This window comes from Pogoniulus pusillus, chromosome Z, assembly GCF_015220805.1.
Source record: "Pogoniulus pusillus isolate bPogPus1 chromosome Z, bPogPus1.pri, whole genome shotgun sequence".
NCBI classification, from domain to species: Eukaryota; Metazoa; Chordata; class Aves; order Piciformes; family Lybiidae; genus Pogoniulus; species Pogoniulus pusillus.
The window spans coordinates 53,151,740-53,177,646 of record NC_087309.1 but is presented as its reverse complement, the minus strand read 5'-3'; the positions used below and the strand labels follow the sequence as shown (position 1 = coordinate 53,177,646).

The following is a 25,907-nucleotide window of genomic DNA, read 5'->3' as shown; positions in this document are numbered from 1 at the left end:
GTGGATAGGGAAAATGTGAGCATACTAATGGTGACTATAGATCAACTTTCAGAGAAATTAAAATGAAGCACTGTCTCATAAGTATGTTAATTAATAGGAATGTTAATACACAGAGGGCAAGCAAAGGGGGGGGGGGGGGGAACAAATTCTGTTATAGAATGATGGACGAAACTGCGCCAGTGTAATTAAAATGTCAAGTCAGACCGACAAATTGTATTTATGCTCTTGAATATATTCTTCTCCCATACTTGCTTTGCATATACAACTCATGGCTTCAAAACTGAGACACATGTTCTGAAGATATAAATGAACGGGCCCCTAATATATTTGAGAACTGTCTGATCTGACTTAGCTGAGTGTTGTAAATTGCTTCAGATAGTTTCACGCGTTAAATAAAATCCTACAATGCCAGCTGAATTCTCAGTATCTCTAAGCAGATCATGAAAACAATTCATAGCATTCAAAGGAGAGTGTCATGGGACACTTTACAAATATATTGAGATGACAGTGAACATGCTGCAGCTTGATGATACATCTATAAAATTTAAGTCTGCATGCTTTGACCTGAGGGAATGGCAGACATATGTTTACAGTTGCATATCCAGATAGAATATTCACCAACAGCAAATAGATTAAATCTATACACAGTGAGAGCTGTACCAAAGAATTGGTAGCTTTATTATATAGCATCCAAGCTAAGGACCATTTGTGAATAAAGGTGCAAATTTTCCTGGAATGCTTCAATTTTTTCTGGATTTTTTTCCCCCATTCTTTGGCATATGGAAGTAAAATGTTTATCTCAATTGTTACTATCACTATGAGGATTTTCTTCTTCTTAATTGAAAAAAAAAACAACATAAAAACACATGTACTGTCTCACAGTATTTGGTGAGATCATGGCAAGGAAGATCTCTTCAAAGTCCAGGAATGTTGCTGAGATCTTCAAGATGGGAAGTAAGGGATGGTAAGGAGTGGGCCAGAGACATTATTTTGAAATCAGGTTTATTCCTGCTATGTTAGTGATTATTTAAAGCACTAGAAAGCATGGCTCTGATTCTCCAGGTGTTTCCTGGAAGTGATAGGTAAGCAAATTTACCCACCTTGGCAAGTCTCTCTGATCTCAGCTGAGTCCAGTTGCCCATCACTACAGAGAATGGGTGCTAAAACTGGGATGTTAATGTCCCCGTGGATTCCCAGTTTGAGCCATCCTAAGGCAGTGACAAGACCCACGGATGATACCTGCTGTCCTCAAGAGTGGCCTTGGCTTGTTTCTACAATCACCATACCTTACAGATCACTAAATGGGTCATCTTCTGGTTCTCTCCTTTAGCTGGATATGTTTATATGAGCAGCTTTAACATAAAAGGTGAATGTTCCCAGCAGTGCAGTCCCAGTCTAAGAATAATCGTAGGTTTTTCTTTCTTTTTAGCTATATGCAAAGAACAAAAAAATTGTATTTAGAACATGTAAAGGTATGATTGCTTACCCCATACCTACCAGCAATCACATCCTATTTTCCCTTAAGCATTCACTAAAAAATAAAGACATTTTGTCCATTGACCTGTTAAAAATCAATTAGCAGAGTATTTGATTTAGTGCACATTGCTAGACCTTGATACTGGGAAAGCCACTGCAACCAACATCTCTTTTATGATCATGGGATATTTATTTTCTACAGGTGCCTAAAAAAAACTGGCAACTTCAGTGTTGCACTTTGCCATTTCTGTTTCAAATGAGGGAGGTACTTGGTTTTCAGGTCTGGGTGAGGTTTTCCTCAGTCTAGATCGGACTGTGTAGTGACAAGGAATGTGGGATATGGAGGACATCCTATGGCATTATGTAAGCTACAAGTTGAGTAAGAGAGTCATTTTACTTAGCAGATGAAAATAAATTAAAAACAACAACAACAACCCAAAAAACCACAACCCAAAACTCACCACCATCACCACCAAAACCCAAACAGAAAGAACTACAACTGTCCACTAACCATTCTTTGAAGAGGAGGTCTCCAGAAATTACCTTCTAGTTAAGACATGCAGGAAATACAGGATGTGCTTTGAAGTGAGAGCACAGTGATGTCTTGTCCTTTGTGCAAAGATAATGTTACCTTGCCATGTGTGTACATGATTCACAGTAAGACAGGTATGGCTTGAGGCACATTCAGTCTGAGTTTGTACAGCACTTGAATGTCCTAATGCTAATTTTGGACATGACTTTATTCTTTTGCTTTGTAGACATATGTTCTTAGACAACAATGTTACACCATTATCTGAATAATGACAACGTGGTTGGCTTTTTTTTTTCTCTGGATTTTTCTAGAGATCTCTTTCAAAGTATCTTGGAATAGACCTTTAAAGAAAAAAAAATCAAAAGTTTATGAATATCCTCAGTGAGTGCTGCCAACTGCTATAAAATTCCCATATTTGCTGCACTAGGTTCTGCAGAACTTTGTCAGAAAAAGCCTACAGGAATTTTTGTGGCTAGCTAGATCAGAATAAACCATGGAGAAATGGTTTCATTTATACATGAAATATCTCAATAAAACTCTCTTGCTGAATTTACCACACTCCTTCACTCTTATTTATGTGAGAGATGACACCTTTTTTCACCCCCAGTTATCTGGATATTTTTGCATATCAACTTATTTTTTAAAGCTCCCAAGGGCTGTTTGTATTCTTTTCAGTTGTCTGTGGATTTTGCTTGGGTTTTTGTTGTTGTTGCTGCTGTTTATTTGCTTGCTTGCTCTTCTGGCTCTCAAATTCCCCAGTTGTTTTATCTAGGGAAACACAGCCTGCAGATGGTTTCAACAGTGTGACCCTTAGGGCTGCAAATAAGGGCCTCCAGACTTGACAACTCCGGGAGAATTTTCTAATGGCAATCAGTGCACAGAGATAAAGACAAAGCCTGGAGCCTGCTGTGGAGACCGGCCAGAGAGCTGGAGGGACTACCTTTATAAATGAAGAAGTGGGCTGGCTCTCCTTAAAAGTCTGAGCTGTGCTAGATCCCATGATTATACGGAAATCATACATCTTAAGGATCCACCCAGTACTGCTCAAGAGCTACCACTCTGATAAATTTTCAGTGTTAATCATTATGCACAGTTCTTTTAATGCCTACAGAAGTACAGAACGTACACTCCTTGCTTCAGTGCTTCCGTTTTAACAGCAGCCCTCATTTCTCTATGCCCATATCAACACTTCAGCCTTATTAATAATAATATTCTGCCAACACATATCTAGATTTCAGTCTTTACACATTTGTAAGCTCATCTTCTGTAATTGTCTTTAAAGTCTCATCTTAGCAGTCCATTGCTGGAGGCTACTTGGTGTCAGTTGCCAAATGTAATTAGAAAGATTAAATTTGTTTAAAAAGCTGGTGAATGCCATTCCTCCTGCTTGCACACTAAACCATCACAAACGGGTGCAAACCGCATACATTAATTCTAATACTGAGTGCATTCCAAAGAAGTCTCTTCACAGTATGGTGACATCTGTATGATTAAACCAGATTTAATTATTCAGTTGGTGCCTGCAAACAGTTGCTTAGTGATTAGTGGCCTTTCTGTTCAAATGTGCAGTAAAACTGATTTATGGGCTAGATTCCTAGCTGGTTTAAGTCAGCGTGACTTTGCTTATTTGACTGGTATGCACTAAGACAAATTTCCTTAAAAAAACTCTCAGTGTATTTAAGAATAGTAGGGATAGCTTCTATGGACAAGATAATGATGACCAATAAGAGAGATATCTCATACATTTGTCACTGTGCTGGTTTCTGCTTTGCAAATATCTTTGTTTTCTGTGATTGCTGTCTGGAAGACTACTTAAAATCAGCCCTGCAGCAATTCTAATTCTAGTTTTGGAAAAGTACTAGGCAAAACCAGTTATATGGTACCTCAAGAAGATGAGTCTGTATGAAATTTGTGCTGAAAAGCATCACAGTATATTAACTAAACTAAGAACCTTTGTGTTTGAACCATGATTCTTAAAAAACAACAACAAAAAAAAAGCCACCAAACCAAATAAAACAAAAAAACCCAAACATATAGTTAACATTAATTACAGATTCTCTTATTTAGTTACAAATACTCATCCTGAAAATAAAGACACTCATTGTCTTCAGTGTGGAAGAAAGTGTAGAAGAGTAGATTCATAGCAGCTTACAGATTAATCTCATAAGCAGAGAGTGATCTGTGCATGTGTTCTAGAAGCAGCTTTCCTGTTACAGGGTACCAGGTGGCCATGTATGGTTAATTTAAGAAGCAAACACTGCCATAAATGCTATTAGTAGTGTGTAATGAGATTAGCTCCCTGTAGAACTTGCAATATCCTTGAGGGTTTTCCCTAAAGCAGTGCAGGGCTGATCACTACCTCTTAAACAATGAAGAGTTTAATCTGTCGTCGTTGCATGCACATAACGCGCATCAGCATTAATGGGAGTTAAGCATACGCGTAAAGGGAAGAGTAGACCTTAAAGTTTAAGTAATCATGATATTCTAACGGTTTCCAACCATTTCACAAAGGATCAGGCCAAAATTGTACAACTATTCCCACTGGCTGACATTAAGAATTTTCAGAGCTTTGTATTTTTGAGGCATAAAGGGTGATTAGAGGTCCCAAAACAACAATGATGATTTAGGAAATGGTAAGAAGACTTAGCTGCAAGAAGCAGAACTTTAGGCAGAGCGCTTATTTAATTAGAGTTTTTTTTCTTTGCTGTAACAGGGTGAGATTTTGCTCTTTCATTTCAAAGCAACTGATTTTGTTGTGTACAGAGCACTGCAGTGCACCTCCTGGGAATTTGGTGGACATTTATCTACTTAGAAATGATAGTGTTCTCTGCAGCTGTTCTCACATATGCAGGAGGAAACTACTTCACTAGCTCTGAGTTCTGTGCTCTCCTGTAGGAGCTTGCTGTGGCAAACAGAAGGGATCCTCTTATTGAAGGTCAGCAATATTAGTCCTCTGCTTCTCAGCTTAGAGGCTTCCTCAAACATTTCTACCCACATCTGCTTCTTCCCTAGACTGGGAATACAAGTAGATACCAGTAACTGTAATTCAAACACTTGGAGATTAAGTGTTTCCAGAAGTAGATCAGTTCTTTACTAATTTTTCAGCACAGAAGTTGGTGCAGGGAAAGTACAGGGCTAGTAAAAAAACAAAAAAACAACTCTTGGCTAACCTCTGAAGTCTTCCCATTTTGTCACTCAGAGGGCCAGCTTTTGTTTTCACACTTGCTGGTTCATTATTTCTGATTTCCACCAGCTTTGTTGGTGAGTATTTTTTTTCTTGCATCCTGCCAGTGGGGACAGGAGCAATCACTACTCTTTCATACATTGCTTTTCAATACTAGAGTTTCCACCACTAATTAGGGTAGTTGCTTTATTGAATGTTAGAGTTTAGATATTACACTGATTTTCAAGATAATACTTTCATATGGGTTTGTGTTTTCTGAAGTTAGTTGCTGTTTTTTATCTCCCTCCCTAGTTTTGGCAGTGACTTTTTCAGTCTTAAAATGTAGTCCAACTACATTGTAGCAAGCACGTCGTCAGAAAATGTAAGGCCAAAGACTTGAGGGACTGCTTAATTTCTTGTTTTAATTCTAGAAATGAAAGCAAAAAGAATGTTCCATTTCCACTGAAACATGTAGCTTGCAGGTGTGCCTACTTATTTCCTTCACCATGAAACCCAGAATTAATTAATAACTCTTGCTTGAATTGTAGGCAGAGGTAATTGATTTTGTATTACATTTTAAGAAAACTATTACACTGGAGACATGCACACATTCAGTAAGCAGTCAGAGTGTGAAGGTGTTTTCAGGCTTCCAAGTGAGCCTCTCTTGGCAGAGCAGTATCTCTGCCTTCAGAGAGAACAGTTGGCATGTTTTTCAGACCAGGGAAGCAGTCACTGCTAGAATAGAGGAGTGATTTCGCATCCATTAATTGATTAGCAACACTGCTTATCATTGTGGGTTTTTTCACTGACTACATATAAAGCAAAGTAAAAGCTTTGCCAAGTTGTCCCACGGAGCTGGGAAGACGGATGGTTGCTGGAGGAAAAGCTTAGATTCAGTTTCTCGTTAAAGGCTTACAAAGAGAGCATCTTGTTTCATTTTGCAGTGGTTGCAGAGGCTCAGGGATATTCCACAGCTGGTAAATTAGTTGGCAGTAGTAATACATTTAACAGAATGACAAGTTTCAAAAGCACAGAAAAGTAAACCCAAGTATTAAAAAAATACAGCTTTTTGGCTGCAATACAGCTTGTGTGGTTTGTTCAGTGGACAGCAATGAAGCTGAAATGTTACTTGTGAAAGAAGAACTTCATCATTCTTTAAAGAGCAGCACTGGGTAAATTATGGTTGAGGACCTATTTAGGTAAATTACCTGGGATTTTTATTGCACACAAAAACCATTACAGTGCACACATTAAGGGTGGGGCTTCTCCCAAGAAAATTTATCGATTGCCAGACTGTTGAAAGATTTAACCTTAAATGATTTTATATAATATGAAGTTAAGCATCTAATCTGGAGTACAAAGCTCCCTGCAACAGTCGTTAGTCCCTGCAAACGTATCTCAGATATGTCTTTTATCATTCATGGACTGCCAAGGTAATGAAATCCTTCTCTGATTCAAACTAGGAGTAAAGATAGAAAATATGTATAAATTAAGAAACTTCAATATATACATTTCAAAGAAAATATGTTTGAGGGAATAAATGAATTCTCCATGAACGTAATGTGAGTGTAACACAAGGTTGTATTAACTTGTCTTTCAGCAGAGGTAGCAGGTGAACGTAAACTAAATTGCATACACAGTTATGACCCCAAGACCAGTAATATGCCCCAGAGGATTTTAATTGTAGTTTGACTTCAGCCGCCACAGTGATGAAAACCCATTAGGAAGTAGGCTCAGGGAATTTGAAAACATTAACAGACGTCTCCTGAAATGGTGAAAATTCAGACTTCTTTTAGAAGGGAGACGAAGTCTAAAAATGTATCCAGGTAGAGATGTCTGGGAAGAGAAAAGAAGACTTCTGAAATATTAATATGAGTATTTATCCCTTTGCTGTATGTTTTGCATTTACATCAGCTTTCCTCTGGTGCTGCTGTGCTCCATTTTCCATATGATGGTGGGAGTGTAAGATGAAGTGCAAGGAAACATCTGGACAGTGCACCCCAGAGAAGGAAAAAAACTCTGAGCAGAATTCCATTCCCTGGTAATTGGGATGCTGAGAGAAGAATGGTACAACTGAGCACTGCAGCATAGGCAGATAAAACAGAAGGATATAAAAAAGGAGGTTTAGCAATGGCAATATCTGAAATGAAATAAAGTACATAAAGGGTTTTTTTTTTTTTTAAATATGGGGAGAATCTTGGCTACTTGCTTAAATATTCCACTAAAGAGAAGTATAATGCTGGTGTTCCCTGCCTTGTTTCCACTCACAGACATTTATAATCAAAGAACCTTTCCCAATTTGCTGTGGAGCACATTTATATTTGAGTGAGACACTGTATTATTTAATGCAGATTGACATAATCATATTTCATATAAGAAGTCATTAAAATAAATCTGATATTTGTTTTCCTTAAAAAGCAACCTTTGGAAAAAGTCCCAAGCACTTTTCTTTCAATACAAACATTGCTTTGCACCTTTGACAGCCAGTAAATGCTTTTGTTTGTAACATGAATATGTTGAGCATTTGGGGTGATGAAAGAACTCTGCAGCTTCTAACCAATTCTGTGAATTATGATATAGGATGCTCTCTTTCTCTCCTCTGGTTATTAATACTCCAAAATGCAGGCTCAGACACAGACTTTCACTGACCTTCAGGACTGGTGAGTCAGATCTGCATCACTGCAGTCTCCCACACCCTGGCGTGTGTTGGCTGCCACTTTCTTTGCAGTACCAGGGCAATATGCCAATGCAGTAGGAAACTAAAGCTCTAGATCCATGGATCAGTTCTGCAGTGTACTGTGGAGCTGCCCTTGTCATTTTCTGAGCACTTAAGATTTAAGGATAGGAGAGAGAGGTTAATGTGAGAGAATGACATGATTACAGCCTCAAAATATAGGGCTAACTGCAGTATCCATCCATGCCATTCATTTGATAACTCACTGTTAACAACTTTTAAGATTATTACTTGTAATGGAGTTCTATAACAACACAACTGCTTTCAGAGAATCTCACATTTCCCAACCTGCCTGTCTCAAAAACTAAAAAAGAAAGATAATAAGTTGTTTTGTTTATGCTCAAATAGTCCTGGGGAAAAAATCTGAATTTTTTTTTTCTGATGACATTTGTAGCTAGAGTTTCAAGGTCTGCCATGATAACACATGTTCCAGTGCTCTGTGACCCTTACAGTAAAGAAGTTCCCCCTTGTGTTGAGGCGGAACTTCTTTTGCTACAATTTACACCCATTGCTCCTTGTCCTATCACAGGGAGCAAGGGAGAAGAGCCTGTCCTCCCCCCTCCTGGCCAGCCCTCAGATACTTATAAACATTTATCAAATCCCTTCTAAGTCTTCTCTTCCCCAGACTAAAAAGGCCCATGTCCCTCAGCCTCTCCTCATAAGCCATGCCCTCCAGTCCCCTAATCATCCTTGTAGCCCTCTGCTGGACCCTCTCCAGCAGATCCCTGTCCCTCTTAAACTGGGGAGCCCAAAACTGAGCACAGTATTCATGATGAGGTCTCACCAGGGCAGAGTAGAGGGGGAGGAGAACCTCCCTTTTAGGTGTGTTGGACACACTCTTCCTAATACACCCCAGGATCCCACTGGCCTTCTTGGCCACAAGGGCACATTGCTGTGCCATGGATAACTTGTTATCCACCAGGACCCCCAGGTCCCTCTCCACAGGACTGCTTTCCAGCAGATCACCTCCCAGCCTGTACTGGTGCAGTTTATTATTCCTACCCAGATGCAGGACTCTGCACTGGTCCTTGTTGAACCTCATCTGGTTCCTCTGTGCCCAGCTCTCCAGTCTGTCTCTCTGGATGGCTGCACAGCCTTCAGCTGTATCAGCCAAGCCTCCCAGCTTGGTGTCAACAGCAAACTTGCAAAATACAATCCTGTATTTTGTGGATTATTTGTAAGACATAATTTCTTGGAACAGGACCATAAAGCTGCTCTCACCTGTCTACTCTCACCTGTCTACAAAGTGTAATTCCAGCTGTGCCAGTTGAGATTTATGTCCTTTTCTTGCCATCTCCTCATTGAAATTACTGTGCAGCCAGGACAATAATTGTAGGGTTTGAGCTTTATCCACTATGTGGATTGTAAGTGACATGTGTTAATGGAAGAACATAAATGGCAGCTCAGAGACTACAGCAACAGTTATAGAATCATAGAATCAAGCAGGTTGGAAGAGACCTCCAAGTCCATCCTGTCCAACCTACCACCAAGCCCTATGCAGTCAACTAGACCATGGCACTAAGTGCCTCAGCCAGGCTTTTCTTGAACACCCCCAGGGACAGTGCCTCCACCACCTCCCTGGGCAGCCCATTCCAATGGCAAATCACTCTCTCCAGGAAGAACTTCCTCCTAACATCCAGCCTATATTTCCCTGGGACCACTTGAGACTGTGTCCCCTTCTTCTGTTGCTGGTTGCCTGGGAGAAGAGACCAACCCCCACCTGGCTACAACCTCCCTTCAGGTAGTTGTAGACAGCAATGAGGTCACCCCTGAGCCTCTTCTTCTCCAGGTTAAACACCCCCAGCTCCCTCAGCCTCTCCTCATAGGGTTTGTGTCCCAGGCCCCTCACCAGCCTCGTTGCCCTTCTCTGGACAGGTTCCAGCACCTCAACATCTCTTGAATTGAGGAGCTCAGAACTGGACACAGTACTCAAGCTGTGTCCTGACCAGTGTTAAGTACAGGGGCAGAATAACATCAAACGAGAAAGCCAAAGATTGCTGGTGCTATCTCTGCAATACCTGGTTAGGATTTCGTGTAGTTGCCTCAGAAAGATGACATTTTCAGTATTGGGAACTGGCTAGGGAGCGTTTGATTTCCTCATCAAAGGAATATTCCAGTAATTAAAAACTGTCACTCACCTTGAGAAGCAAATTGCCCTTTTCCTGTTAGTAGTAAGTTTCAATGCTCAATAGCAGTAACTTTCACACGATCTCATTGTACACATTGCTTCGGTTGACTGACTACTGGGTGAGTTCTTTTGTTAAGCAAAGTCAAAGGTGAACCCATTTATCAGGAGCATTGGGTTCCACTACATTTGCAGGTGGTGTATTATTCTCTTTGCCTCTAATTTTATCTAGGTCTTCATCAATCTAGGTTTTAAATTTCTCTCCCGTCTGAAGTCTCAGTGAAATTGATAATGAAATCCCTATGGTACTTGGTACATATCCTCTGTTTTGAAGATAAATATGCTGTATAGCTGTCCACTTTCAGGACTCTATTATGACCTGGAAGTGTAAACCAAAATGAGACCTGAAATATAAGGAATTACCCAAGAACTAAAATTAAACTATATGCAGGTAGCCTTATTTCATGAAATAAATATAAGCTAAAAAAAAAAACTAATATACAGTATGCTGCAGGAAATTTCCTCTCAGGACTTGTAGCTAATAAATATTTGCAAGTCAGGTGTGAGAAGAAAAAATATTTAATATCATCATCCTGCAGCTGCACCATATGAAACTTGGATATGAATGCCATTTATGCAGGCAGAGAGAGAAGTTAAAGCAGAGATTTATGCAGAGTCACAACGCAGTTCAGTATTTCAGCAGATCAGATGCAAGAAATATTTACCTAACTTTGCAGAGACGACTCTATAGAAAACATGTAACATTAGATATTAACCTGAATAAACCATTGTGTTCAAACCAAGTAAGTTTGAATAACTGCAAGGAGAACAGCCACACTTTTGCAGTCAGTGTCACTCTTCCAAACCTTTGTCATTGTCAAAAGGCTCAGCATTGTTAGCAAAGCTGACTTTATCTTCACAGCTGTCACAGTGACTCAGCATCCCAGTATGTATGGATTTTATTTTCACCTACAACTGTGTAAAATACTCCAATATTTGTACACATGTGACTGTTCTTAGTGTGTGAAAAAAAATTGCTATTACCTTCCTTGCACTCAGCTTAAATGTATTAAGTAATTGGGCCAAACTGAGTCCTGGAGGCAGCAAATCTGATGTAAATGGAGTTATGCACTCCCCATCATGTCAGTTACAAAGCTGTCTGCTTTGCCTCTGCAGCCCCTAGCATCACCTGCAGGGCTTTCAATCTGCCTGGAAGGGATTTTCTGATGTTCTGCTCTTGTAGTCCAGTGCCTGGATGTTATTCATCCATTTCTCCATCAAATATGCATATAATTTCCTTCTTAGTTGCAGACACATAACTCCAGATTTTTACAAAAGAAGAATTTTCCTTACCAATTCTACCAAAACTACTACCTTGCTTAATGCTGTACATGTCTTAGTTCTCTAGTTTACATCAACAGGAGACTTTAGGTGCTCTTGTGGTCCCATCTCAATGGAGAAGGAGAGGGGGATAGGAGTGTTTGTTGCATATGAATTGAGCAAGACTTATTCAGATAATTTGTCATCTGCTGTAAAAGAGGATCTTGATCTTTTCTTCATGGGCTAGAATTGTTGCAAGGCAGCGCTTCCATTTTTGGCAGTGGAAGTTTTAGGAACTGGACACAAATCTAACATCCCCACCACAAAAAGATGGTGAAACAAAGAGCAGTTTGAAGTTGCTTAAAATATGTGGGTTGTTGCTTTATTATTGACTAGACAAAACCCTCGCTTTTTTTTCCTGAAGGAATGTTGTATTGCTTAAAAGTATCATGTGCAAGGGATGTGATAACCTTCCAATAGCTTTAATCAGACATGGTAAATCTGAAACATACATCATTGAGGATATTCTTGAACAACAGTTATTGCTTTCTGAGTAATTGATAGGCACCAATATTGTCTTTCAGAGGTACAGCAGCATAAAGGTGATGGTCCATCAGACCTCTTGTTCAGTGGTGAAGATCCTTTGTTGTGTTGTTCAGGCTATTTATTACTTCTAGTTTTGCTAGAGGTGTATTTCGTGAGATCAATTAGATATAAAAGTGTCTGATTTACCTATGCCTTGACTTTTAGAGCTTGTATGCTTAAAAATGGAATGTAAAATACCTTCTTTCTTGCCCTACCCCTCTTCCAAGCCTCCCATACACTCACATATATGAAAACCTTAGCTGATTCAGTCACAGTATCACAGTATCACAGTATCATCAGGGTTGGAAGAGACCTCACAGATCATCAAGTCCAACCCTTTACCACAGCGCTCAAGGCTAGACCATGGCACCAAGTGCCACGTCCAACCTTGCCTTGAACAGCCCCAGGGACGGCGACTCCACCACCTCCCCGGGCAGCCCATTCCAGTGTCCAATGACTCTCTCAGTGAAGAACTTTCTCCTCACCTCGAGCCTAAATTTCCCCTGGTGCAGCCTGAGGCTGTGTCCTCTCGTTCTGGCGCTGGCCACCTGAGAGAAGAGAGCAACCTCCTCCTGGCCACAACCACCCCTCAGGTAGTTGTAGACAGCAATAAGGTCACCCCTGAGCCTCCTCTTCTCCAGGCTAAACAATCCCAGCTCCCTCAGCCTCTCCTTAGGACTTGTGCTCAAGGCCTCTCCCCAGCCTCGTCGCCCTTCTCTGGACACGCTCAAGCATCTCAATGTCCCTCCTAAACTGGGGGGCCCAGAATTGAACACAATACTCAAGGTGTGGTCTAACCAGTGCAGAGTACAGGGGCAGAATGACCTCCCTGCTCCTGCTGACCACACCATTCCTGATGCAGGCCAGGATGCCACTGGCTCTCTTGGCCACCTGGGCACACTGCTGGCTCATGTTCAGGCGGGTATCAATCAGCACCCCCAGATCCCTCTCTGTTTGGCTGCTCTCCAGCCACTCCGACCCCAGCCTGTATCTCTGCATGGGGTTGTTGTGGCCAAAGTGCAGCACCCTGCACTTGGAGCTCTTGAACCCCATCCCATTGGACTCTGCCCATCTGTGCAGGCGGTCAAGGTCCCGCTGCAGAGCCCTTCTGCCTTCCAACTCAGTCACATGTGCCCCCAGCATGGGTAAGCTCTTGCTTACCATGCTGGTAAAAAAGCATGAGGACTAAAGCTTTTAAGGTGTTGCTATCTGTGGATATCAATAAACAAGTCATTGTGCTGAGCAAGAATTAAAACACATCAAGAGTTTGCTGCCATCTGTACCCAGAAATGTTGAGGGGAAATGGTTGCCTGTTGCTGCCTCTCAATTGCAGCATTGTGCTGTTGGGAAGATGTCTTTTCTTTAGTGGTTGTCTGTTAAGGACATCTTCTCAGAGCTAAAGAAGGAACTCCAGAAATGTATTCTTTATGGTTCATTTTGGGGTATTTTTCAGTGTCCAGAAATCCCTCCACAAGACAGGGGCAGCTGCCACCGGGGGCCTGGGCACTGCAGTTGCTTTCAATGCAGAGCACTGAACATTTACAGATGCAGATGGTTCATTGTCAAGTCATGACTTGTGGTAATTTTCATTGGCAAGTCATGCAGGCTCTGCTATCTGCTAATGCCACCCAGCATAGTGACTGACGTAACACAGCAATTACAACTTCTTACTGTGAAAAGATACTTTATAGTTCTTTACAGTGAAAAAGGAAATATATTTAAAGTTGGCAAAGGGTTGTGTTTGAATGCCAGTTCAGGTGTCAAACAGGTAATCATCTTCAGTGAGAAGGTATTCCCATTCCATCCTTTGTTCCAGGAAAGATATGCCTGCTTCCTCTGTGTGTGTACTTTCCTGCTTCTTCTGTGTTTACTTTGTGGGGGAATGGTATTGATGGGAAGGTGAGTAAATGCTGGTGTCTACCGCAGGTGGCAAGACAGGCTGATGGGAACCCTTTTCTTTAACAGCAACATGTACCCCCACAGGCTGGTGTTGCAGAGATATGCCCAGTAAGAAGTGTGGCAGTAGTGATCCTCAGTTAAACAAGGCTTGAAGAAGGACTTCTTTCCCTCAACAGCTGTTTACATTTTGTGTTTGCACAAATTTAGCATAATCACTGTCAAAAGTGGGCCCCATGATCATCCTGTTTGAATGACCTGAAAAGATCAACTGTGCAAGTTCAGTTGCTTCTCCAGCATTGAACTGACACCACCTCCATATCAATAACCCTACTATAAATGTCATTGGTATTTTTCCTAGTAAGGGAGCTATAGAATCCTATGGCTATAGGAAATGGGGTGATGCTCGTAGAAACCACCCTTTAAGTAGAAATCACCCTTTAAGAAGTTATCATGTCCTGGTTTTCTTCTCTATTCTGATTCTGAATCAAACAGCTGTCAAGAGCCTTTATTCACACCTGGTTTTAATTTGAGGCTTTGCTGAACAAAGTCAAGGATGAGCAAATACCTGGATTTCTTTCAAGCACGATTACTATTTAGTTTTGAAAGTGTTTAGATGCAACTTCAACTTGCTTTCCAGAAACTAAAGCCAGGTAAAAACTGTCCACGCCACCACTTCTGTGCAACCTGGAAGTTTCCTCCTTTCTTCCCCTGACAGAAATATTTGGTCAAACTGCAAAAATCCAGTAGAGTTGATTGAAAGCATTTAAAGCAGATTTTCTACGTGAGTCTCAGACTCTCAGCTGTTGCAGTCTCTTGACGGTGGGTGAAATGCTGTTGCTACTTTCATCTCCCGAAGTCTGATAGTTCCTATCTGTTAGATGAAACTGTTCCCGTGGGAGACTTTCCTTCATTCCAGCTGAGCCTCTTAGTGAACCAAGCTGCGCTAAGCTTGCATTGCCGTTACAAAATAGCAGATAGCTTTCCAAAACACTTTTCTTCTTCTTCTTTTTTTTTTTCCCTTTCCCTCCAGTGGTGGCATAGGATCATGTCACTGATAACAGCAAATAGTGAAGAACATAATGAGCTTTGCAGGGGATGGAAGACTCTCACTCTGCCAGTTCTGGGTCCCCACCCTGTGTAATAAGCAGTAGCACCTGCTAATGGTGAGGAGTCAAAGAAGGAGTCAGGCATGCATGCAGCTCTGAACAGGCATCGTTTATATAGTGCAAACCTCTATTCTTGCCTTCAGAAATCAGTCTGAAGTGCATGAATCCATAAAACTCTTGGGGCTGAGTGTCTGACCCATTGGGAGCATAGGATCTAAGTAATGACCATCAGTGCTTGCCAGGAAAAATCCCTCCCAACTACGCAAATAAACCACTTGGAGGAGCCCCAGTGAAGTCCAAAGTGGGTGTTTTGAGTCAGGTGGACACAGTGCATCTTCGTAAAACTTCACATGTGGCTAACTGCATTTCTTTTCTACCTGCATTTCTTTTTCCACCTATGCTTAATGTGTTAATGTCTAATCGCATAGGAGGCTTAGTCTGGCCTGAAGCAAGGTGTGCACTGTATGTCAACAACCATTAAGAGAGAAATGTCTGTGTCAGCTAAAAGGTGGTGATTGCTTTTGTTTCCTTAACAACAGTAAGGACTAAATTGAGTAAACTCTGCTTGATCTCTCAGTTTGAGGGAAATCTGCAGAATAACTAAAATGTCAGATGCAGGGGACCTTCTGAAAGAGTAACAGAGCCATCTGGATGGTTTATTGAATGTAGCATTGAATATATGCATTGCTGGTAGGCCACAAAGCAGAGCTACAAAAAAGAATCGAGTTACAAGGGTAATGCCAGAACTGGCTGCTGCACAGGGAGACCTGCTCTCCTTCCCTTTCATAACACGCAGCCTGTCTCCTTGTTTCAAAGAAATGTAGCCAAAAGAATAACTGTAAAGAAATACAAGGGTTTTTTTTCAAATGAATTAGGTTGTTATCCACATCTCTATGCACTGTCATGTACAAGTATCTCATGTTTTCCATGAAAGCCATTTTTCTCTCTTCCTTTCCTTCTATCATTCGAGCAAGCTCTTGTGCTTGCGAGCGCAGAGCTTCCCCAGAGCAACAGCAAAAGACGCAGCACATTGCACCACCAGTGGGCAAGGAGGAGGGCATCACAGGAGGGCATAACAGGCACAGGCCACTATGGGGGTGCTGCCTAAGGAAGGGCCAGGGCAGTGTGGGAAAGGCTGGCTGCTGGCCCTCCCAGGCTGCCCACACCCCACCGAGTCCACTCAGGAATGCAGAGCTCCTTTCAGTGCAGCCTTTCTCAGCTTTGCTATTTTTTGTCTTTTTACAGGGGAGTTTTTCTAAGTTGGCAAATAGGTGACTTGTTCTGTGCCACTCATTTTTTTTTTTAAGTACCATTAATTATTTTAAGTGATTAATATTGCACTGAGCAGTTTGCTTGGAAGGGACAGCTCTGCTGGGTTGGGTTTTTTTTTGTTTTTTTTTTTTGGACTAATTACCAGTCTGGATTTCTGAATGACAATGCAGCTGCTAATTAATCTCAATGCAGTTCTCACAGAAAGAGACTCTGATAAGAACTTTCCAATTAACATAAGAAGAAAAAAAAATGTCAAGAGTCCTGTTGTGTTTTTCTGGCATTCACTCCCAGTCAGATGAATATCACTTTTAAATAGAGAGGCAGAGTAAGGATGAGAGCCAGTGGGTGGTGAGGCAGCTCCAGACTTGCCTAGAGGTTATTAACTCAGGAGTAGCTGTTATTTGTACAGCCATTCACTCTTCTTGTTGCCTAACATTGCTTGCTACCATTCTTGTAAGCAGGAGGAAGATGAAACAGGACAGTACAGCAAGTGTCTGTCGATCTCCACTGGAAATTTATCACAGTGTCCCAGTGTTAATATTAACACAAGGCTGAAAGGGGTGTTTTGATAGGGTTTTTATCTAAAATCTGATGCAGCCAGGGACCTAGGGTCTGTGTAGGTCACTGCTTGGCTGGGGAGCACTCCCATGGTAGATGATGCCATATGGGATGGTGCTGATGGTGGTGGGCAGTGGGGATACCCTTGAGGTCCTTTGCTTGTCTCAGTAATTGTGCTTGCTAGCCAAAGTGGGCAGTGACAGCATACAGCCCAAGTATTCACTTTGTTTCTTATAGGGGAAGTCTGCAGCCCATGCTGACTGTCCCGCTGCTGCAGCTAAGCTGCTAATAGTTCCTGGAAAAGCCTGTTTAAAACCACTGGGACATTTTATGGGACTGTGTGATCTCAGCTGTATCTGTAGTGTAGACACGTCCATGAAAATACAGGGCCAGATGCTCAGCTGGGGACAGTTACTCCAGTCCCTGATTTGTACCAGCTCTGTGGACCAAGGTGAACTATAGGGACTCCTTCAGCCAGGAAGGAGGAACAGGAACTGATGCTATTGTCACTTCATTGTCATTACTTTGAGTTTTCTGGAGCAATGTTTCTTTCCCACAGAACCACATGCCAGAGGTGTTGCTGAAGATATGAGCAGCACAGCAGTTGCTGTGACCAGTGCTTAGCTGCTCTGGGTGCCAAGAGCTGTCGCATAGTGGGGCACACAACAAGCTTATGAAAATTGCTGTTTTAAACCATGCTGGTTGGCTTACATTTCTTTTCCTTTTTCCCTCTCTGTCTTGAAGGTCAGAAGATTCTTCACCACAGAAGTGATGTCTTAGAAACTGTAGTCCTGATTAACCCCTCAGATGAAGCAGTTAGTACTGAGGTAAGTCAGAAATACTTCACTGGATGTATCATGAAAGCTCAATTAAGTGGGTAGCGTAAGAGCAGTAAAGCAGATGCAGTTGAGGTGATTTCGCAGATGTCAGTTACTGCCTTCCATCTTAGTGACTGACAAACCACATTTTTTCCTTTCAGAGCATTAGCAGACTAAGAGCAGATGAAAGAACATTTTGGGAACAAATACCAGCAAAGAAGTCAGACATCCTTTGATTTTATCCCTGGTTTCCCAAACTCCTGGCAAAACCTCAGAGGCATAGGAAGCACCTGTGTTAAAACCGCATCTGCATTTCCCCTGCTAATCCATTTCTTAGTGGCTCTGGATGCCTATTTTATACATTAAAAAAACTAATTGAATTGCCTTAGGATAAATATAGGTCTTTGAGAAGAATTAACAGTTCTGGGGGGATGACTCTAGGTCCATCTATTTGTCCTCCAAAAATCATGTGACATGATCAATGGACTCTAGAAGAGTGCCCTAGAAGAGTGCCCCAGAAGAGGACTGCCAATGTCTCACAAAGCCGCTAGAGCAGAGTCAAAGAACTGAGCCTGTAGTTCAAAGACAAAGCTGACAAATCCAGGTAGTGAAACTGAATACTAAAAAAAAAATAGTGATAATTGCATTGCTAGACTGTACTGGAAAGCAGTGACGTAGCAGCATTTCTTCTGGGAAATGAACTAGCTCTGCATGCAGTACATAGCGGATAATCTGTTACCAATGTAAAGTGATATTAAACTCAAGCAGGAGGAAGGACTCCCAAAACAAATGGAATTTCCGAACTTGCAAATGTTTAAAAAAGTAAATTACCTTCATTAATAGCAATTCATTCACTAAAAAAAGCTGTGAGTTGAAATCTCTTACAAGGCATTAGAAGTACTTGGTAAGGAGCAAGGCAGTCAGCTGTGTAGCCCCGCTTAATACACTCATATGTCTGTGGAGGCAAGGAAGAGCCAAGGAAGCTGCCAAAAGTAGGGAAATGCTGTTTCTGTTGCTGTTGCTCATTGTAGCTTTGATGAATGACCACACGGAAGACTACAATATGAGGTCTGTTAATGACTTCTGAACCTTGGCTTTACTCCTTTGGCTCTGGAATGTGTTTGGCTAGATTACTGTTAATTTCCTCTCACTAGACTGTAGGAGGCAATCCTTTCTTCACTTTTCATTTTGCCAAACTCATCACAGCCAGAAGTTACAAGCTGAGATTTACCTTGGCTGGCTAAGCAATACTCTGACTTGACACAAGCCAGAAAAACACACTGAGAGGCAGGAGAATTAAATCAGAGGCTGGAAGAGACATGCCTTGCTCATTATGGCAAATAGAAAACTTTGTTTCATATATCAGGAGATTTCTGGGTTGAATCTGGGCAGATAGCAATATTCCATGGAGCTCTGACTTCACTAAAAGAGGGACTTGAATTGATCCATTCAGGAGAATCAATGGAAAAATTCCACTGAAAGAAATTTCTGCTACTCTGACTGATGATAGCTGTACTGGTAGTGGTGTGGGCATAGTTCTGCCAAAACTTCTGTCATGTTGTGTACCAAAATAACTCCAGAAGAGAGAGGCCCAAAGGGAGAAGGAGCACAGTTTCCCAAAGAAAACAAATTTCTGAAACCCCCATGAACAATTACTTCCTTCTTTAGAAGACCCCACTCTATCACTCTAATGCTCCCCAACTGTACTGTAAATCTGGGAAACCTCTGATCTCCTTATCCTCCTGTCTCAGTTCACAGCACATCTTCATCTCCATTGTGATTGAGGCTATATCCTGCTGTTCACTTCCCTCAAACAATCTGAGATTTCAGCTGAGGGTAAAGCTGAACAGAATCAATACCTTGCAGTATCTCTTCTGAGGTGGAGTGGTGTTGAAATCTGAAGATGAATTTCTAGTGGTCCTTCAGGAAGCCTTGATCGTACCAAGACAAATAATTTATGTGTCTCTTGAAAGTCTTCCATGTGTGTCACACATTATGCCCAGTAATCTGCAAGCATTTATTTACTAAATTTTTGTCTGAAATGAAAAATAAAAGTAGAAATAGATACACTCAACCCTGCAAGGATATTGCATAATTTATAAGTATTTAGTGCAGTTAGTGACAGGCCAGCATTAGTCCTGCATTTAATTAAAGGAACTTTCTGCTTAACACCAGGGTCACTTATTTAGTAAAATAACAATCAAAATATGGTAGAGTTGGAAACTTCTTTTGCACCTCTTTTCTCCTTGTGCTGAAAACAGAAATTGTTCACCAGAGATTCATGTGGAGCCTTCCTGGCTCAGCGTTACTGGTGTGAGCTGTAATTGCTTAAAAGAAGTGATTGCTAAGTAATCAATGCAACATAAAAAAGAGAGTAGCCTGCTAGGAGAGCTAAAGTGATTATGTCATCTCCATGGAGATGGAACTTGGATGCAGTATCATGGGGAGTTGTTCTAGGTGGACTTCGCTTATTTAGTTTAATACATGGATAGCCTCATTCTGGCACAACTATTGTGGCTTAACTTAATTCCTCCTTAAATAGGAATTTGTGCTCTCAAAACTCACATCTTACTGTAGGCTGAATCAATTTTTTTTGGTGTTGTGTAAGACCTTTGAAGTATTGCAAAAAATCTGCTCACCAGTACAGAATCTTATGCAGGTTTTGTTCTGTTCTTAAATTGAAGTTGAATTCAGCCAGCAGAAGTGCACTAGATATATGGATTTCCTTTAGCACACAAGTAAATATCTCAGCTGGGCAGAAACAGGAAGTATTAGTAGCTATGGTGAGGGTCAATAGCGTAACGAGCAAAATAAGTTAAGATTTATTACAAAATGCAGGAGAGTTATTTCTCTATATCAAGGTTATTTGTGCCATCAGGCATCCACTTAACACAGTACTTTTAATACTGAAAAAGGTTTTGGATTGGCACACTTCTGAAACTTAGTGCTCATGCTTAATGACATAATATGATGTAACCAGTGCATGTCACCGCTTCTAAGTACTCAAAATTCAGCTTTATGATTACAGTGAAGCAGAGTTGCCCCTTCACTTTCTAGATTATTTTAATGGCAGTCTAAATGTAACACTTCCCTCTGTGATTTTCGTCTGCTGCTTTTCAGTGGTCTTTTGCAACTGAATGGCAGTTGATGCTGTTCTCAGGAGAAAGGAGAGCCTTCAAAAAACTAAGTCCGATGCATTTGATTGACCCTCAGTAGTACACAGGACAGTTTAGCAAAGTTGTCCTGGTACAGTGTCATTAAAATTCACCAAGAGTTGTTTATAGTAGCTGTTTTTTGTTCATTCAGATTTTATTCTGTTTTGTTCTTTGATCTTTTTTTCCATGTTATTAATTTGGTTTATGCATCAGACCTTCCCTCTAATCACTTCATGTTCCTCCTTTTTCTCCCTTTTGCACCTTCCTCATTGTCTTTTGCAAACAGCACTGTACCTTGTTTCAGCAGTCCTGGGAGACTGATTAAAATGTTTTAAATTAGAAGAGACACACTGTACGTTCTCAGCAGGGTACAGAAAACACACGGTCAGTCCTATTGTTGATGTATTTCTCTCCTTTGCTCTAGGTGCGCTTAATGATCACAGATGCTGCAAGACACAAGCTCCTTGTACTCACTGGACAGTGCTTTGAAAACACAGGAGAACTCATTCTTCAGTCAGGGTCCTTCTCCTTCCAGAACTTCATTGAGATCTTCACAGATCAAGAGGTGTGTTCAGAAAAGTGTCCTCCTTACACTGTTATGTAATGGCAAAGGTTATTGGAACACTAAAAAGGCTCCTCTGTGTTGTTAGGTGGCCTAATGCTGATGCCTTTTTTATTCTTCACTTTAGACTTCATTTCAAAACACTTACTTAATTTACTTTAGGCATAACGTAAATCGGCTAACAAAATAATGGGATTTTGATTTTGGGAATTAAATTGCAACTTCTAGGAAAATCAAGGAGCCCTTTAACTGCGGAGAAGGTAGAGCTGTGTTTAAAACATACAGGTTGTTTATCTAAGGTGCATATACAAAGTAGTCAAATCGAATTTGACATCAGATTCTTGCCTGGTGGCAGCCACCTAATAGGTGACATTAAAGAAGACAGAGGCTGTCTGTTGGAATAGCTGCAGAATTTTTGCACCACTTATCTGCTTGGCTTCTGTACTGTAGTGCTTAAAATCTGGCCATTGAAATTTTAAGTCTTGTGATTTTTACGTACCAAAAGATAAGTATGAAGTATACCAGTATTTGATGCCGTTTGTTTCACTGGCTCGTTGTTTTGCTGTCTTGTTTAATGTAGTGTGTTTGAAAGCTACCATAGGGAAGGAACCCATAGTAAACAAGCTGTCACACTTAATTTGGCTGTAGTATAAAGTATATATTTAAATAAACAATTTATCTGTATTCCTATGAATTTAGTAACCAGTATTAATTAGGAACATGTCAATAGAGTGAGAATTGAAAGTCCAGCAAAGTTAGCATTAGCTCCAGTGTGATCATACCATATCTATCTGATCCTATTACATCAGTTTGTCCCTGCCCTTAGCAGGGGGGTTGGAACTAGATGATCCTTGTGGTCCCTTCCAACCCTGACTGATTCTATGAGTCTATGATTCTATGATTCTATTCTAAAAGCCTCTTTGTTCAGCATATGGTTGTAGGATTGTGATAGAGCTGGATTCCTACCCTCTGAAACATGCTGCAGTGGTATACTCCCGTGGGTTATGAGTAAGGCTCACTTGGCTCTTCTCTGCAGATGACTGCAGGCTAGCCAGCCAGCCAGCACTGCTCTTTGAAAATGCTGGCTTTCAGCCTGTTGTTTCTGAAGCCCTGGGTTCTCACTGCTTCTACAAGATTTTACTAAAGCACAGGAAAATAACATTTGGCATACTGCAGTCTGTGTGTGAGACAGTTTTAAAGGGATATTTTTTTGGTGGTTAGCAAACTCAAAAAAAATGTTAGGAAAAAAGTGTTATTAAAAAAAAAAAAGTTGTCAGTGGTTTCCAAAGTGGCAAGCAGAAGAAAGAAGTCTTGTGCTGTCTTTGACCCTCGTGGGCATGGCAGTATTTGGTTTATGGTGGGACTCAATGTTCTTAAGGGTCTTTTCCAACCTAAAGGATTCTATGATTCTGTAAGCCTGTTAAGGTTTAATGAGGACTGTGCAGAGTGGGTGTTTCTGACCTCTGCCTTTTTTGCTTCACTGGGTCAAACCTGAAGGTCGAGGAATTTGTTTCTGAATAAGTAAATGCCCTTTTGGGGGATCCTCATAAAGCCTAATTCAGAAACCCATTGCTAGCGTGCAGAGTTCCATACGTGATACAGCTAAAAGTGGTCCTTCCAACTTCTCCCACGTCAGAATATTGAAAATGTTCTATTCCACTGCCTCTGCAAAAACAGCAGAGGAAAACTTTTCTTTTTACTATTGTAGTCAAAAGTAGCAAACAACTTTGCTTTTCTTCTGAGCAGCTAGCTTGCTGTTTGCCTCCACCACCTGTGGCACCTTTAAAGCTTGAGAATTCCTTAGCATATGTCTTTCAGAGCTTGAAAAGGCAACCAGATTCAAAGATATTTTTAGTTGCTCCCTGACTGACTTTGAATCTAAAGAGAAAGAGTGGTTACATCTCTATATTGTCAAAGAGCATAATCAGTCGAACTGTCAATACTGTGGGGGTTGGTCTCTTCTGCCAGGAAACCAGCAACAGAACAAGGGGACACAGTCTCAAGTTGTGCAAAGGGAGGCATAGGCTGGATGTTAGGAGGAAGTTTTTCACAGAGAGTCATTGGCATTGGAATGGGCTGCCCAGGGAGGTGGTCGAGTCGCCGTCCCTGGAGGTGTTCAAGAAGAGACTGGCTGAGGCACTTAGTGCCATGGTCTAGTTGACTGGATGGGACTGGGTGATAGGTTGGCCTGGATGATCTTGGAGGTCTCTTCCAACCTGGTTGATTCTATGATTCTATGATCCTTGGTGTCACCATTTGACATGCAAATCCATCAAGTTTTTTTTCTGGGGCACTCTTGAACTTGATATTCCTAACAAATACAATCGGTATCTCCAGCTTGTCACTGGTTTGCTCTATCAGTGACTTAACACTTTCGGCATTATGCATCTCAGCTTTTAGGAATGAAGAAAGTAAAAAATCAGAAGTACAAAGTAGAAATATAAATCAAATATAATATGAACTGCAGAGGAATAACCACAAACTTTGGCCTGTTATACTCATTAGCTCATAGTGGTTTACTGCATTTTTTTGTTTTATCTAGCCAGAAAATCTCCCCTACATGAGAAACAGGCAGTAATCAACTTATATCCATATGTGTGCAACACATATGGATTTATTCATCCAGAGGAAGTGATCTTTACTACTTTTGTCTCTCCCTAATACTGTTTTCAGTCCTGATCAGGGACACAGCATAAGGAGTACACTTGAGATTCTAAATCCATTTTGGAGCTGTTTTTTCTGCTGTCCCCAATTTTTTTATTTCTGTAATAAACAAGAATAGTTCTCTAATTTTCCTTTCAGCCTTTCCAGCCTTTTCTCCTTGCATTTAGTTTTGCTTTGTTTTATCCTTTGCTCCTTTTCAGAGAAAGCCATGTCTGACATACGAGTGAGATTCCTTTATACTGCTGTCAAGTTGTTTGGATAATAAAGTAGGCAAAAAAAAAAAAAAAAGATAGAAAATAATTATTTTCTGCTATATTTGGGTATTTGTTGGTTTATTTTTATCTGTATAACAACCACTGTATCTTTATTGAGTTTTATTTTTGGTAAATGCTGAAGGTAAATTGCATAATGTAGAGTAGGGAAGCGAGGCATAGAGACATAGGAGACATAGACACTTGGAGGCCCAAAGAGACAGCTGGTGCAATCAGTTATACATATATATATATATATATATATATATATATATATATATATATATATATATTTCTTCTGCTATTTGAGTTTATGGTCCAAAATTTACAAGTTATGTAGTATCACACATAGTTGAGGGAGCTGGAGAAGAGGAGGTTCAGGGGTGGTCTCATTGCTGTCTACAACTACCTGAAGGGAGGCTGTAGCCAGGTGGAGATTGGTCTCTTTTCGCAGGCAAGCAGCAACAGAACAAAGGGACACAGTCTCAAGTTGTGCAAAGGGAGGTATAAGAAGGATGTCAGGAGGAAGTTCTTGCCAGAGAAAGTGATTTGCTATTGGAATGGGCTGCGCAGAGAGGTGGTGGAGTCACCATCCCTGGAGGTGTTCAAGAAAAGCCTGGATGAGGCACTTGGTGCCATGGTCTAGTTGATTGGCTAGAACGGGGTGCTAGGTTGGACTGGATGATCTTGGAGGTTGCTTCCAACATGGTCAATTCTATGATTCTATGTTCATCATCATTATCAACTTTATGGAAACTGTGCTTACAGCTTGAGCTGACCATTGAGTCCCTGCAAAGAAGGTTGTCAGGTTTTTCCATTATGCTGTGTTGACGTATTTCAAAATGACATTTTATGTCTGAATTACTTCTTTAAGGAAAAGATGTGCATAACTCAGCGGTTTCTGTGTTAAGACCAAATAGAACAAGCAATGAGCTATGTTTAACCTAATTGTAAGTTTTAAAACAAGCAAACAGATGCCTCAGATGAAAACATCTCTGAAACTGTGAGAATCACAGAATCACAGAACCTTAGAGGTTGGAAGGGACCTCCAGAGATCATTCAGTCCAACCCCCCTGCCAAGGCAGGATCACCTAAGGTAATCCACAGAGATATGCATCCAGGCAGGTTTTGAAATCTCCAGAGAAGGAGACTCCACAACCTCTTTGGGCAGCCTGTGCCAGTGCTCTGTCACCATCACTGTAAAGAAGTTTCTCTCCATGCTGAGGTGAAACCTTCTGTGTTCCAGTTTGTAGCTGTTGCACCTTGTCTAATTGCTGCTTATCATCAAAAAGAGGTTGGCCCCATCCACTTGACACCCACCCCTCAGATATTTGTACACATTGATGAGATCTCCTGTCAGTCTTTCCTTTTCCAGACCCAGGTTTCTCAGTCTCTCTTTGAAGGGGAGATGCTCAAGTCCCCCAGTCATCTTCATGGCTCTCCACTGGACTCTTTCCATCAGGTCCCTTTCTCTCCTGAACTGGGTAGCCCAAAATTTGACACAGTAGTCCAAGTGTGGTTTCACTAGAGTAGAGGGAGAGAAGAACCTCCCTAGACCTGCTGGACACGCTTGTCTTGATGCACCTCAGGATGCCATTGGCTCTCTTGGCCACAAGGGCACATTGCTGGCCCACGCAGAACTTGCTGTCCACCAGCACGCCACAGTCTTTCTCCATGGAGATACTTT

General features: G+C 41.1%; 1 protein-coding gene across 1 annotated transcript in view; it reads left to right on the top strand.

The window, feature by feature from the left end:
* MAP1B (microtubule associated protein 1B) overlaps positions 1-25,907 on the top strand; it is an 83,363-nt gene that overhangs the window by 40,967 nt on the left and 16,489 nt on the right. The window contains exons 3-4 of the mRNA XM_064140550.1: positions 17,515-17,597; positions 21,168-21,308. Of these exons, the coding sequence (XP_063996620.1) occupies positions 17,515-17,597; positions 21,168-21,308 (224 nt within the window). The remainder of the gene's footprint in view (positions 1-17,514; positions 17,598-21,167; positions 21,309-25,907) is intronic.